Source organism: Mixophyes fleayi, chromosome 4 (genome assembly GCF_038048845.1).
Source record: "Mixophyes fleayi isolate aMixFle1 chromosome 4, aMixFle1.hap1, whole genome shotgun sequence".
NCBI lineage: Eukaryota > Metazoa > Chordata > Amphibia > Anura > Limnodynastidae > Mixophyes > Mixophyes fleayi.
The window spans coordinates 126,099,134-126,114,747 of record NC_134405.1 but is presented as its reverse complement, the minus strand read 5'-3'; the positions used below and the strand labels follow the sequence as shown (position 1 = coordinate 126,114,747).

At 36.5% G+C, this 15,614-nt stretch overlaps 1 protein-coding gene across 1 annotated transcript; it reads right to left on the bottom strand.

The window, feature by feature from the left end:
- Positions 1 to 717: 717 nt before the first annotated feature.
- COMMD4 (COMM domain containing 4) lies at positions 718 to 15,407 on the bottom strand. Its single transcript, XM_075208158.1, has 8 exons — positions 15,319 to 15,407; positions 13,705 to 13,776; positions 12,119 to 12,184; positions 11,995 to 12,034; positions 11,506 to 11,625; positions 4,223 to 4,303; positions 1,828 to 1,992; positions 718 to 1,428 (listed from the first exon to the last, which is right to left on the bottom strand). Exons 1-8 carry the CDS (start codon positions 15,319 to 15,321, stop codon positions 1,388 to 1,390), a joined length of 588 nt encoding a protein of 195 aa, XP_075064259.1. The 5' UTR covers positions 15,322 to 15,407; the 3' UTR covers positions 718 to 1,387.
- Positions 15,408 to 15,614: the final 207 nt, after the last annotated feature.

Here is a 15,614-nt window from a genome sequence, read left to right as displayed (position 1 = left end):
TCAGGGAGCTGCGAGCTGAAATCCAGCGAGGTATTACCGTAATAACAGTAATATTTTTTGAGCGCGGGATTTTCGGCGATCCCGCCGTCAATTGAATATGCCCCATAGTGTTAAGAAAAGCACCCTAACCCACTATGCAAGCCCATCCCAGCTCTAGAAATACTTCCCTGTAGCTGAGGACAAAGAAAAAGAAGGAGCTACTGGGAATGTGACTCTTTTGACTTCACTACAGTCCATGTACTAAAGCCTGCCAGGGAGGAGGCATTATGCTGGCTGCCAATGCAGCAGTGGCAGTTTAGGGCCCCCATTTGGTAAGTCAAGGGGTCACCCTAGGGAAAGAATCCCCACATCAAGAGCGGAACACTGCACAGAGAATGGCGCCTCCATAGCCTGCTCCAGTTCGGCTGTCTTAAAATTGTTTTGACTCCCAGTTCGTCTGAGAGTCAAAACAATCTAAGCCGAAGTATCAAGTAAGGAGATAAATAAAGTTTACGAAAACAAAATGCCAAGGTAGCACTGAGAAAGCACCCGGTCCTGTGGCACTCTAAGACAAACGGATGTCCCTGCAGGATGGGAATATAGAAAAGGGAAGAGCACAAACATAATGAATATTTTAACGTTCCAAATTCCTGAAGGAGGCTCCAGTGTCCCCCAAACAGATGAAATACATACTGTACAGCTGTCAAAACATATACACTGCCTTCAATACAACCAATATCAATTTAGAGCATTTCATTTTATTTAAATTTACAAGAAGGCATTTAACATAACTTAACTCTTTAAAAAAGTTTAAATGTCTTCTTAATATCGATGTGTTTTAATAATCACCAACTTTAACAGCAAGACACTGGAAAACATTATGCACTGTGGTGATAGAACACTCAAAATGGTTTCAGAAAGGGTCATGTTCACAAAGATATACTGTGATAAAAAGCCATGTATCAGAAATACCTGGGATACAGGAGCAGTGGTGATTACATGAGAGAGCTGTACAGTGGTTGAAGTGGGGGTGTATACAGTGGTATGCTATACTGCCACTTGTCCTACTGCCTTCTTTGTAAAACTATAAAATTCCATTCACATTACATTTTTTACGTGTGTGTAGGATTTTTTTAAAGATGCCTTGTGTAGACAAACAGTTGAATCTTCTGTTTTTCCTAAGACGTTATCCATTCACAATGTCTGGCTCAGAATACCAAAATTCGAAGACTATCTTACATTGTTTGTTGAAGGTCTGCATAATCTCAAGTTAAAAAATCCCAAGACTGTTATAAAGACACAGCTTTCCAAGTGAGGTTATTCTCAGCAAGAGTTTGTTTTTTACATCAGGCCCTGTTGTATTTTGCCGATCTGCAGATATCTTCGGCTTCATAGAACAGATTCATTCTCAGTTTAGGGCGTTCATCATCTCAAGAGCCTGTTTCAATTCTAGATACACAAAACAGAGTCTTGTTAACGTTATAGTTACACTGTCCATTCACAATTACAAATTGGGAAGTGTATTTAGGTACAATACTGAATAAAAAAAAAAAAACAAAAAAAAAAAAAACAGCTTACGTACTGTTAGTGAATGTATAAAAATAGATTTGATGTACTAATTCTATCTTCTCATTCTACTAGGTACAATTATTAGCTACAAATGGACCATAATTATTTTTCATTTTCTACAGTACAAGGTAGAAATATTGTTGTATACAAGTGCTGGGTATCTATGCACATACAAACAATGAAATATAATGTACTTTCTCCTTCCATGCATAACTTCATTTTCCTATTTTGCAAGGCGGCATAAGTAGTTGTGTTCAGATCACATAATAGCCTTCTCACCTGTCAACAAAACTCTTAGTTTACTGGCAGACAAAGTTACAGGCCTGGAGCGACCAGTATTTGTCACATGCAGATTTAGGTGGACAAGAGGCTCATTCACCTCCTGTAGAACACTGGAGCAAAGGGTCTGGTCTACACGCCAGCTCAAAGAGGATAAGCGCGACACTGCAGAGATACAAGAACACCCATAAATAAACTCACTGTGTATCAACAATCTCCCATACTTCCCCAAAAAATAGTTGAAGTTAACAGATCAAATTAAGTGTCTGAACAAAAAACAGTTTACAAAATCAGAAGACTTTTCATTTACAAGCAAAGATTACAGACAGATTAACCAAAGGTGCAAACACAAAAAAAACAAAATCATTGCAAAGTTAACACTTTAAACTGAAGTTGAGTGTTTAGCCTAATATAAATTATACGAAGATGAGATTATGTATGTATGGACACACACACACATAGCGTTTTTTTCTTCTGCCAGAACATTCTGGCGCCTTTTTCTAATGTTACCACTTGTACATTAGGAAAGGGGGACAAAAGTGTACTGTACAATAATTTATGTCCCCCTTCCCTAACCCAGAACGGAGCCAGTGCAACACAGTTTACCAAGATGGGATATTCTTTTGTGCTTTGGACTGTCAATTATGCAGAGCGAAGGAGAATCACAGCCTAATCTGCCATGCACAGGAAGTCTGTGGCCACACACAAACTATAGATCGATCAATCATGTATGAAGCAGTCTATTCTGGGAACACCTTGGGGAAGTAAAGATGGGTACACACTACAGGAAATACCTGCAGATGAGATATCTCTAAGAATTTAACCAACGACTGAAAGTCCCGATGAGCATACAGATTTATGTGTACACACCTACACGATTTATCTTCTGATCTATGCTCTTCATCTGTCATAACCATCTGCTGAAATGATTGTGACTCTCCACACTACAGATATCTGCCTTAACTGCTGGTCGTGAGTGCATACACACTTCCACATTTGTCAGACATTGTTCTATCATTGATAGTGATTTTTAGTCAGTTTATAAAATCAAATCAAGCAATACGATGTGCTTTGGTACGATAAAACATGATCGTGGGAGTGTACACACTAATGCAACATCCGACCTAACAGTCGTTTATCGTAACATGTAGTGTGTACATTTCTCATCACAATGTTACCACTGATCTTTATTAGAATGTAATTGGCACATTTGCACTTTTTTCAAGTAACTCACAATTTCCTCTAAAAACATAAGTTGAAATTAATAACAGTATTTGGTCTTCAGAAATATTTTTATTAATGTTACAGAACCATTCTTGTCAATTTAATGCTGTATAACCTATTAAATCAGAAAATGAAAATATATGGCATTGTCAAGCTAATGTGGAATAAGCTAAAGACCTAGTATATTTTAGTGCCTTTTGTTTTTTACTCCACTGCAAACCAAAGGAATGCATAGGTTGATACCAAAATACATACATTTTTTAATTTAAATAATTTTCTGGAAAAACTGCAAGGGTGCCAATATTTTATGGCCACAACTGTACTACTGGTGTAGAGTTCTTGCACCTTTTAAAGCCACGTTATAGGGTTACTTTTAGGGAAAAAAGGTTTATCAATTATAGTAGGGTAAATAAAAGTTGCACTTTTGTTACTGTTATTTTAAGTATTATTTGGTTTTCAATTATTTTCAGCATACTACCTAACACCACAAAGAGTCCATTGATTATGGTGGAAGTCATATAAGGTATAGTTCCTGTAATATAATTTCTTACTGGAGAGCTTCATACGCTAATGTATCTTTATAGAAGATCCCACTCTCCCATATTTGTACAACTGTGAAGATTGATCCTTAGGATCAATTATTTTGAATGTCAGCAGCTGACTGGAAATAAAATATAGCAACCAAAAGCAGCCTAATGTCGGTTAAGTTGGCCACACTTGCTGCTGGGCCCAAGGGCTGAACGGCCTGATCGTGACTGATTCAAGTGTGGCCAAATTCAAAGGTGATCCTCTCGACTGGCTGGTGGAATGACCCATGTGTAAAAACCCTTGCATTAAAAATGGAGGCATAGAAAAGGGAAAGGTGGATGTCTTCTGTGAAAAAGAAAAATTTATATATATATATATATATATATATATATATATATATATATATATATATATATATATATTCTGTATAAGCCACAAAGTTCTTATATAAGAAAAAAAATAAAAATAAAACAAAAGTATCACACAAATTTAGCAATGTATGACATGATAGTTATACACAAAATATGATGTATATAGTTGCTTGCTCTACCTCCCATTGTATGGCGCCATGGACTCTGCGGTGGTTTATAAATAAATGATAATAAATAATAATAAGGATGTAGGCACATGGCTGAATACTTACAGCGGAGGCTGTTTTCCTTCAATGTCTCCTGTAAAGCAGTCTGTTTCTCTTCATAAGACCGACAGAGAGATGCTGCGTGTTCTACAAAAAAACCCCCCCAAAAAACGAAACAATAGGACTTGAGATAAACAGATATTTCACCAGACTACATTTTGTATGCCACATGTATTCATAGAGAGCCCTGGCAAATATCACTATTCCTCATAACCCACAAACATATGGATTAACTGCTAAGAGCAACATTCAATATAAGCAGAGACCTTATTGCACTCACAAATTGTATTTTCAGACAAAGATCCAAAAGGTGGGGCGGGGCAGCAGGTAAATATCCATAAATCCAAAGAAAATTGGAAAAGTGAGCCAAGTACGTGACAGGATCCCGAACTAAGGATCAAAATTGCCACACGGCATTCTGTATGCTTTACTATAGGCTAAATTGAAGTACTTTTGATACTTTGTCAATATTTAATGTGCATGTAATATATTAAAATGGGAATTCTATTCATTGGCTGTAAGTGTCTCTGTGCATAGGGCAGGATAATGCAAACTAGCAATTTAAATACAATATACTTTTTCTACCTGTACACTGCACAACACAATTGGAGTAGTGCATATCACATGCATTATTAGAAATCTGTAAACACTCAACACTATTTCTTTAGTTTTACCGATGGGCAAAATTGTCAAAAAATGTTTTACAGAGTGCCAGTAAATGTACTAACAGCTGCCAACAATTGTGTAAAATTGTTACCTGTAACACAGAGAAGTGTGTGTGTGTGAGTAACTAAAGGTGCTTATCCACTTTGCGATGACCCTCACCCTTTTAAATAGTACCTACACCAAGCTTCCATTTGTAAGCCTGAATGAGAAGTCTCCTTTCTCTAGAATATATTATGAGGAATAATTTTAAAAATTCACTGCCCTTCTCCTGTACCCTTCTCCAATGGGAATAACACTCTCAGACTTCATTATAACATTTTGCATGCAGTGTGTATCTTTGTAATTTCACATAATAGGCTACCATAATGATTAGCACAGTTACATATATAGTTACATAGTTGTAGAGGTTGAAAATAAGACACCAGTCCATCAAGTTCAACACATTTTGGATCTCCTGTGATCTCTCTTATATTAATCCAGATAAGGCAACCATCAATTTGTTTCAATCGTGAAAAATCCCTCCTGACCCAATATTTCACTACTGTCCTTCATTCTAATTAACGGTTGTAACCCTGGATATCCTTTTCCGCTAAAGATTTGTCTAACCCTTTCTTAAAAACATATTAATTGAATCTGCCATCACAAACTTCCCTGGCAGTGAATTACATATCTTTACAGCCAATACTATAAAGAACCCCTTCCTTTGCTGGTTGTGAAACTTCCTCTCCTCTAAACCCTAGGGGGTGACTACATGTTCTATGTACAGTCCTTGGGGTAAAAAGTTCCCATGAAAGCTCTCTGTATTGACCCTTAATGTATTTATTCATAATAATCATATCCCCTCATAGACACCTCTTTTCTAAAGTAAACATGCCTAAACTGGCTTTCCTTTTTTTCACAACTTAATGACTTCATACCCTTTATCAATTTTGTCCCCCTTCTCTGAACCCTTTCCAGTTCCAAAGTGTCTTTTTTATAGAGTGGTGCCCTGAACTGTACTCCGTATTCAAGATGAGGTCTTACCAATGATTTATATAGTGGCAAAATAGTGCCATCTTTATTGTCGTGATGGATTGCACCTGAATGAGGAGGGGGCTGCAGTGCTAGGGGAGAGGATGGTTAGAAGGTTGGAGGAGATTTTAAACTAGGCTCCGGGGGGGAGGGGCAAGCAAGTATTTATGGGATAGACATTGAGAGTAGTAAGGAGGAATTTAACAAGAGTAAAGGGGGTGGAGAGGGGGGAAAGGGAAGCATAGCCGATAAGGAGCGGCCCTTTTTAAAGCAAAAAGAAATACCTAAGGGAGCCAATAGACTTAAGTGTATGCTTGCAAATGCAAGAAGCCTGACAGGTAAAATGGGGGAGTTAGAACTAGTAGCAATGAATGAGCAGTATGATATTATAGGTATTACTGAGACCTGGTGGGATGATACACATGACTGGGCAGTCAACTTGGAAGGCTATTCTCTCTTCAGGAGGGATAGGGTAAATAAAAGGGGAGGAGGAGTATGTCTTTATATTAAGCCAGAATTAAAACCAAGTATTCAGGAAGTTATATATGAGAATATTGGTGATAATATAGAGGCATTGTGGGTGGAAATATCCAGCGGAGGAAAAAGTTCAGAGAAGTTTCTGATAGGGATATGCTATAAACCGCCAGATATTAGTACGATTGAGGAAGCCCAACTTCTACAGCAAATTGAAAAGGCTACACAACTAGGTCAAATTTTAATTATGGGGGATTTTAATTATCCGGACATTGATTGGAGTACTGAGACCTGCGGTACAGCTAGGGGAAATAGGTTTCTGAGCACGCTAAAAGACCATTACATGTCCCAATTAGTTGAGGAACCAACTAGGAACCGGACTATACTGGACCTAGTAATAACAAACAATGTAGACGTAATATCAAATATTCAAGTAAAGGAGCACTTGGGAAACAGTGATCATAATATGGTCTCATTTGAAATTAGTTTCCAGAAACAACAGTATAAGGGATCAACTAGGACTTTAAACTTTAAAAAGGCAAATTTTAATATGCTAAAGGAGTCTATAAAGAGCATAGACTGGGACAAAGCCTTTGAAGGAAAAAATACGGAAGAAATGTGGGCTGTCTTTAAAATGTTGTTGGAAACATACACGTATAAGTTCATTCCTATGGGAAATAAATGTAAAAGAATTAAGTCTAAACCAATGTGGCTAAATAAAAAGGTAAGAGAAGAAATGCAAAGGAAGAAGCATGCATTTAAATTGTTTAAGTCTGAAGGGTCAGAGGAGTCCTTCCATAGGTACAAGGAATGTAATAAAACATGCAAAAAGGAAATTAGATTGGCTAAATTAGAAAATGAAAGGCACGTTGCAAAAGAAAGTAAGACAAACCCCAAAAAGTTTTTTAAGTATATAAATGGCAAAAGGATTAAAAAAGATAATATAGGACCACTAAGAAGTGAGATGGGTGAATTGATAAATGATACTAAGGAAAAAGCAGAGATATTAAACACGTTCTTTTCTTCAGTATTTGCCAGAGAGGAACAAATGGCAGGAGTAATACATAAAAATGGAAATGAAACCATGCCATTAATTAATACTTGGTTGTCAGAGGAAGAAGTCCAAAGGCGACTGAAGAATATTAAGATAAATAAAGCTCCAGGTCCAGATGGCATACACCCAAGGGTCCTTATGGAATTAAACTCGGAAATAGCTAGACCGCTATTCTTAATTTTCAGAGATTCAATCTCATCAGGCTCAGTACCAAGGGATTGGCGAATAGCAGATGTGGTGCCGTTGTTTAAAAAGGGGACGAGATCACAACCAGAGAATTATAGACCTGTAAGCCTGACATCAATAGTGGGGAAACTACTGGAAGGTATTTTAAGGGACAGTATTCAGGATTACTTGGTACGCAATAAAATTATTAGTGGGAATCAACATGGATTTGTGAGGGATAGGTCATGTCAAACTAATCTAATTAGTTTCTACGAGGAAGTTAGTGGGAACTTAGACCAGGGCAGGACAGTAGATGTGGTCTACTTAGATTTTGCAAAGGCCTTTGATACAGTGCCACACAAGAGGTTGGTTTACAAAATAAGGGAACTGGGTCTAGAAATCAAAATTTGTTCTTGGATCGAAAACTGGTTAGAGAATAGGGAACAGAGAGTTGTGATAAATGGAACATTTTCTAATTGGTCAAAGGTCTTAAGTGGAGTTCCTCAAGGTTCCGTGCTGGGACCACTCCTTTTTAATATATTTATTAATGACCTTGGTGATGGTTTAGAGAGTAAAGTTTCTATTTTTGCAGATGACACTAAACTCTGTAAGGTAATAAAATCAGAGCAAGATGTAGCTTCTCTACAGAGGGACTTAAATAAACTGGAGGATTGGGCGGCTAAATGGAATATGAGGTTTAACACAGATAAATGTAAGGTTATGCATTCAGGGATCAAAAACAAGAACGCAATCTATAAATTAAATGGAATTAATTTGGGAGAATCTATAATGGAAAAGGATTTGGGAGTGCTCGTAGACAGTAGACTTAGCAATAGTGCTCAATGTCAAGCAGCAGCTGCAAGGGCAAACAAAGTATTGGCATGCATAAAGAGGGGCATAGATGCAAGGGAAGACAGTGTAATTTTGCCACTGTATAAATCATTGGTAAGACCTCATCTTGAATATGCAGTACAGTTCTGGGCACCACTCTATAAAAAAGATAATTTGGAACTAGAAAGGGTTCAGAGAAGGGCGACAAAATTGATAAAGGGTATGGAGTCATTAAGTTATGAGGAAAGGTTAGCCAGTTTAGGCATGTTTACTTTAGAAAAGAGGCGTCTAAGGGGAGATATGATTACTATGTACAAATACATTAGGGGTCAATACAGAGAGCTTTCATGGGAACTTTTTACCCCAAGGACCATACACAGGACACGTGGTCATCCCCTAAGGTTAGAGGAGAGGAAATTTCACAACCAGCAAAGGAAGGGGTTCTTTACAGTAAGGGCAGTCAAGATATGGAATTCATTGCCAGGGAAGGTTGTGATGGCAGATTCAATAGATATGTTTAAGAAAGGGTTAGACAAATTTTTAGCGGAAAGGTGTATCCAGGGATACGACCGTTAATTTAAAATAAAGGATAGTAGTGGATATAGGGTAAAAATTGGATTGCAATATTGAGTCTGGGGGGATTTTCAAAATTGAAACAGATGGGCGGTTGCCTACTCCGGATTAATTTCAAATATAAGTGCAGGATCGCAGGAGATCCAAAATAGGTTGAACTTGATGGACTGGTGTCTTTTTTCAACCTCATCAACTATGTAACTATGTAAAAAATTACACTGTCTTTCCTTGCATCTATGCCCCTTTTTATGCATGCCAATACTTTATTGACCCTGGCAGCTGCTGCTTGACATTGAGCACTATTGCTAAGTCTACTGTCTACAAGCACTCCCGAATCCTTTTCCATTTAGATTACCCTAAATTTAACACACTTAATTTATAGATCGTGTGCTTGCCTTTTATCTCTAAATGCATAACCTTACATTTATCTATGTCAACCTCATATTCCATTTGCCACCCAATCCTCCAGTTTATTCAAGTCTCTCTGCAAAGAAACTACGTCTTGCTTTTATTTTATTATCTTACAAAGTTTGGTGTCATCTGTAAAAATGGAAACTTTGCTCTCTAAACCATCACAAAGGTCATTAATAAATATATTAAAAAAGTAGGGACCCCAGCATGTATCTTTGAAGTACACCACTTAAAACGTTTTAACCAATTAGAAAACATTCCATTTATCACAACTCTCTGTTCCCTATTATCCAATCAGTTTTCGACCCAAGTACAAATGTTGTTTCTTAGACCTAGAATCCCTTATTTTGTAAACCAACCTCTTGTATGGCCCTCTATCAAAGGCCTTTGCAAAATCCAAGCAGACCACATCTACTGTACCAGCATGGTCTAAGTTCCCACTGAATTCCTCATAGAAACTAATTAGATTAGTTTGACATGACCTATCCCTCACAAACACATGCCGATTCCCACTAATAATCTTATTGGGCACAAAGTAATCCTGAATAAAGTAACCTGATGCTATACCTGTAATTTTATAAGAGTTATACAAAGTATGAATATACACAGTTATGCACCATCTTTGAGTATCATGTTTTGAGAGGTTTGCAGTGGGACATATCATGGAAGGCAAAAGAAGTTATAATTATGGGGGATTTTCATTATCCAGACATTGGAGTACTGAAACTTGTGGTACAGCTAAGGGCAACCGGTTTCTGTGCACACTAAGATCATTACATGGCCCAAATAGAGGAACCAATAAGAAACCGAAATATACTGGACCTAGTAATAACAAATAATGTAGACATAAAATCAAATATACAAGTAAGGGAGCACTAGGGAAACAGTGATCATAATATGGTCTCATTTGAAATTAGTTTCCAGTAGCAACAGTATAAGGGATCAACTAGGACTTTAAACTTTAGAAAGGAAAATTTTAATAGGCTAATGGAGTCTATAAAGAGCATAGACTGGGACACAGTTTTTGAAGAAATAATATAGAAGAACAATGGGCTGTCTTTTAATATGTTGTTGGAAACATACACGTATAAGTTCATTCCTATGGGAAATAAATATAAAAGAATTAAGTCTAAACCAATGTGACTAAATAAAAAGGAAAAGGAAGATATGGAAAGGAAGAAGCATGCATTTATATTCTTTAAGTCTGAAGGAACGGAGTAGTTCTTCCATATCTACAAGAAGTATAATAAAAAAAAAAAAAAGCAAAAAGGAAATTAGATTGGCTAAATTAGAAAATGAAAAACAAGTTACAAAAGAAAGTAAGACAAACCATACAAAGTTTTTAAGTATATAAATGGCAAAAGGATAAAAAAAAACACAATATAGGACCCATAAGAAGTGAGATGGGTGGATTGATTAATATCTCTGTTTTTTTCTTATTATCATTAAACACTTTTTTCTTTTCTTAAGTATTTACTAGAGCGGAAAATATAGTAGGAATAATACATAAAAATGGAACTGCAAACGTTCAATTAATTTGTACTTGGCTGACAAAGGAAGAAATCCAAAGGCGACAGAATAAAATTAAGATAAATAAAGTTCCAGGTCCAGATGGCATACACCCAAGGGTTCGTATAGAGAATTTTCATAGAATCAATTTTATATGGCTCAGTACCGAGGGGATTGGCAAATAGCAGATGTGGTGCTGTTGTTTAAAAAGGGAATTAGATCACATCCAGGGAATTACAGACCTGTAAACCTGACACCAATAGTGGGAAAAACTACTGGAAGGTATATTAAGGGATAGTATTCAGGATCTCTCACATAGTGTTCTGAAAACATCGGCTAACCTGCACTTCCATCAGTATTCACAATTCCAACTTTCGCCCCATCTTTAACGTTTCCTCACACATACATTTACAGTCTACAAATTCCCTTTACAATTTAAAGTGATGCAGTTTTGATATGTGGTTTACAAGGACACTGGAACTCAAACATGCAAACAAACAAACAGTGTTCTGAATACCCAGACAGAACAACCAAAAACCTGATTGTTTAAGTGAAAACAAGCGACCCTAGTAATAACATACTCCTTTCTTCTTACCTCTGGGAAGACCCAGTTGCTGGAGCTCGCTGGACAGATTGTCACTGCTCACATTATGCTTGGCTGCACTTGAAAGGATGAAGCACAGGACAGCAACTGTGGCTTTAATGTCACCAGATTCTGCATAGGAAGGAAGTGGCAGTCTTATGAGAATACATGTATTTTAAGGTATAACAGAACCTATTATCCTGAGGATGGTGCCATGAGCACTGAAATGTCATTATATTATAATAACATTTTGCAATTTATCTGGGAGTGTTTGGTCATGAGTAAAATCTGGCACATTACTGAAAATTATGTGAAACTCACAAGATTCTATTGTATCTGGATTATTAAATTTAACAAAAATAAAGTATGTTATCTGTATTATGCAAAACTTATTTTACAGTGTCAGCTTTAGAAGGAGGACATGTCATTTCACAGTCTCTGGCAAGACACAAACAAATTACATTTACAAAAGCATATGGAAGGAATACAGTCATATCTCACCAAAGCGAGCATCTGAGGTCAACTTCAAGATCTTTTCATACTGTTCAATAAAGAAAATAGGCATGAGGTACACTGTCCACTATATCACCATCACCCAACATGTTACTCCACCCACATGACTTACATCAATAGCTTCTCCCAGCTGTTCCTTCAGCACCTGGGCACATATCAACTTCAACTTAACAGAGGACTGAAAAGAGCAAAGAAGACACTATGAGTAAAGGACTATGGGGTGGAAAAAACAAAAAAGGTAAGTTGTGCAAGACAGTCTGTGAAATGAGGACATAGAAAGTTCAGATAGATTCAGACTGACAGAAAGTGAAACTAAAGAATCACTTAGCAAAGACTAAACAATAGCAAGAATGTGAAAATGATTAGAAGTGTGACCTTAAAAAGATTAGTTCTAATAGACAAATACTATTAATAGAATTTAATAGTAAGAGAAAATTACAGAAATGGAAGTTTCTCAATCAATCTATACATTCACCCCAGGTGCACGAAAGGGAGGAGTTATACAGAAAAGAGACACACAGAAAAATCCCCCAGTCCCAGGGGTGCCGTGAAGTGACAGGTGGCATATCATTTATTTGCAACTGTATGTAACGGAGGCTCCTGCATTTTATGTATGCAGAATAGCTGCTCTTTTACTGGATCACACTGGTGATATATATATATATATATATATAAATAAAAATATTCAACGTGAAATTCTAATACACAGTTTTGGCTCTTGAAGCATAGTACACTTTCATTGCCTCATTTGTCTTTACAATCTTACAGTAACAATATAAGGCATCCTTTTTATGTATATATAAATTATAAATTTATAAACACAGACAAATAAGAACAAAAATATAAAGACACACACACACACACACTGGTGTTTACCAGTATTAATTAAATAAATATACCATAAAAAATTAAAAAAACTCCATCTAGATTAGTGTTTATCTTACTTTAGTTAAGAAACATAATCAGGTAAAAAAAAGAAAATATCAGGGCAGAGGGTGTCAAGAGACAGGGAAAGATATATGCAGTAACAATGAATCTCTTTCTGCCATGATTATTTCCACCTTCTGTGTTTTTCTGTTATTTATTTCCTCCTTCAGTCCTCCTCTCTAGGAGGGACTTTTTTTCAAACTGCAGGTCTGAAAAAGTGGAGATGTTGCCTGTATCAACCAATCAGATTCTAATTATCATTTATTTAGTACATTCTACAAAATGAAAGTTACAATCTGACTGGTTGCTATAGGCAACATTTCCACTTTTTCAAACCCACGGTTTAGTAAATACACCCCTAGATGTCACTTATTTGTCACAGCGCTGGCATGGGAATCACCATGGTGACTTTCCTGTGCTGCTGTTCGCACAGGCTCTTTCTCAAGGAATCCCTAAATACCACAAACTGCAGTGAACAAGGTTTACAAAATGTGATATGCTTAATAATTAAATTACTTAAATTGCCTCCCGTTTTTCTGACGAATTTAGTCTAGGGCTTTGCATAGCATCTACACTACATTATGCAAGCTCAAAAGTTTGTTTCAGAACATATAGGCTCAGTTTATAAGCAATATATTTTCATTTCACAGGTGAACAATTTGAAACAATACACAACTTAAGCAAGCATCATGACTACGAGTCTACATAAGTTCTCTTTTTTTCATCCTAGAATCATAGGCCTAGCTTTAGAGAGGCATGAATATACTCAACTATTTTAGCCAAGGTACTGATCTCTGCCAAAACCCAGTCAGGGCAGTCCAAATCACCACAGAAACGGAACCTCTAAAAAGAAACCATAAACAACAAATGTTGAGCATACAGAAATAAAGACTATGCTAAAATACTAAATGAAAGATATATAAACAAACCAGTTAAAGAATGATTACAGAGAAGTTGTATTATCAATTGGTGGCTGCGTGTGGACAGGGAGATGAATAACCTCATACCCCCACAAAAGTAAATATATAATTAAAATAAAATGGCATGCTGGTTCTTATGCAGAGTGGGTCAGCCTGGATTGGTAAACAGGGCTGGTTTCCCCCACCAGTACTAATATGTGTCTCCTTATTTTGTTGGTCAATCATAACAGTATTGTATCTTAAATAAATAAGGAGGGCATTTTTTGCACTTTTTAAATAATTAATAGTTCAGCATGATGAAAATCCAAACGGCAATGTAGTTATTAAAACACATGCGAGAAAAATCAGCAATAAAACTGTGTTCCATCTCTCTATGGGTCACAAATACTTTAGGTATTATTTATGCAATTAGTTACAACCAATGTACTAAAACCTGCTCCTGATGATGCTAAACATGTTTCTCAGGAGCACAGTGAGCATGTATGTTCACAGCTGCCTAAAAAATTGTGGCATGTAAAAAGGTAAACATAAGAGAAACTATATAGTGGTAATACATGGTAGATGTAAACATAAGTTTTAGAATGTGTTGATAAGATTTGTTTAATGCAGTTATACATAGGGTACAGGTATGCTTCAAAGCTATAGTTGCCTATTCGAGCGAACAGGCAAACCTCCCAGACAGCGCAATCCTGCTGCGAATCACATTATCAAGCCCCACCCTCCACAGAGTGTTAGTGGTGTGATGAGTCTATTGTGCCAATCTATATTTTATTGAGGAGGAGGAAGGTTTTATTACAGATTTGTCTTGCAGACTTGAATTGCATTTTTAAGCCTTATCCACCTCTTTTCTTCCTACTTCTGAGTTACCTCTCCCAGAAAAAGGCAAAGAAAATTAGGCAAGTATGTTTGAAGCTCTGGAACTAAAAAGAAACATAAATAAAAAAAAATTGCAAACAATGTGTAATATATTTATCATTGAAGATTTATCTCCTTCCTTTGCGACTGATGCTGAAAGGGGTGTGACTTCTTATTGTCATTGGTTGAGACATATTTACCATTAATGTGGCATTTTTTGATTGCAAAAAAAAAAAAAAAAGAAGAAAGAAAAAAACCCAAAAACGATTAGCTATGTCTTCAAATCAAGGAAGGTGTGTGTGTGTGTGTGTGTGTGTGTAATATAAAATTCGCTTTTGAAACTCTGCCATATAGAACAGCTGCAACTGAGAGAAACACAATATAGAAAAAAATGAAGCTGAGAGACGTATAGAAACAAACAGAAGAGATGATTTCAGGCTATACATTTTATTACATTACCGTTCTACTATGAAGTGCACGTTGTAGTACCAGTTTGAAGTATACTGCGATTGTTAGCCGGCACTTCTAAACATTTACGCTATGCATTACAATAACATATTTATATAGAGCACAGAACGTAATCCACCCAATACATGTAAATATATCTTACCATATTGCTCAAAGCAGCAGCCTTTCCTATCAGCTGACCAAATAGCGATCATGTGACATTTAATAGACACTCCTTTCCAAAACAAAAAAACTTTATAAACACAAGCAGGCATTTTACCTTCCAATGGTTCTTCTGTGCAGCTACTCTGCAGTTAGAAAAAGCGCAGAGCTGTTGTTATAGCTATGCAAAATATATTTTTAATATACTTGCTATGTGTATGTATTCTTGTTACTCATGAGAAATGAGGCTAAGTGTGCACATGATAGGCACGTGTATGTATTTATGTGTACCGACTA

Bases quoted from the DNA above. Each gene is read 5' to 3' on its own strand.
- COMMD4 (XM_075208158.1), bottom strand. The intron at 12,185-13,704 runs GTTGAGTATATT...TGCTCTTTTCAG, and splicing joins TCAGTACCTTGGCTAAAATA to TCCTCTGTTAAGTTGAAGTT. The intron at 1,993-4,222 runs GTAAGTATTCAG...GTATCTCTGCAG, and splicing joins GAAGGAAAACAGCCTCCGCT to TGTCGCGCTTATCCTCTTTG.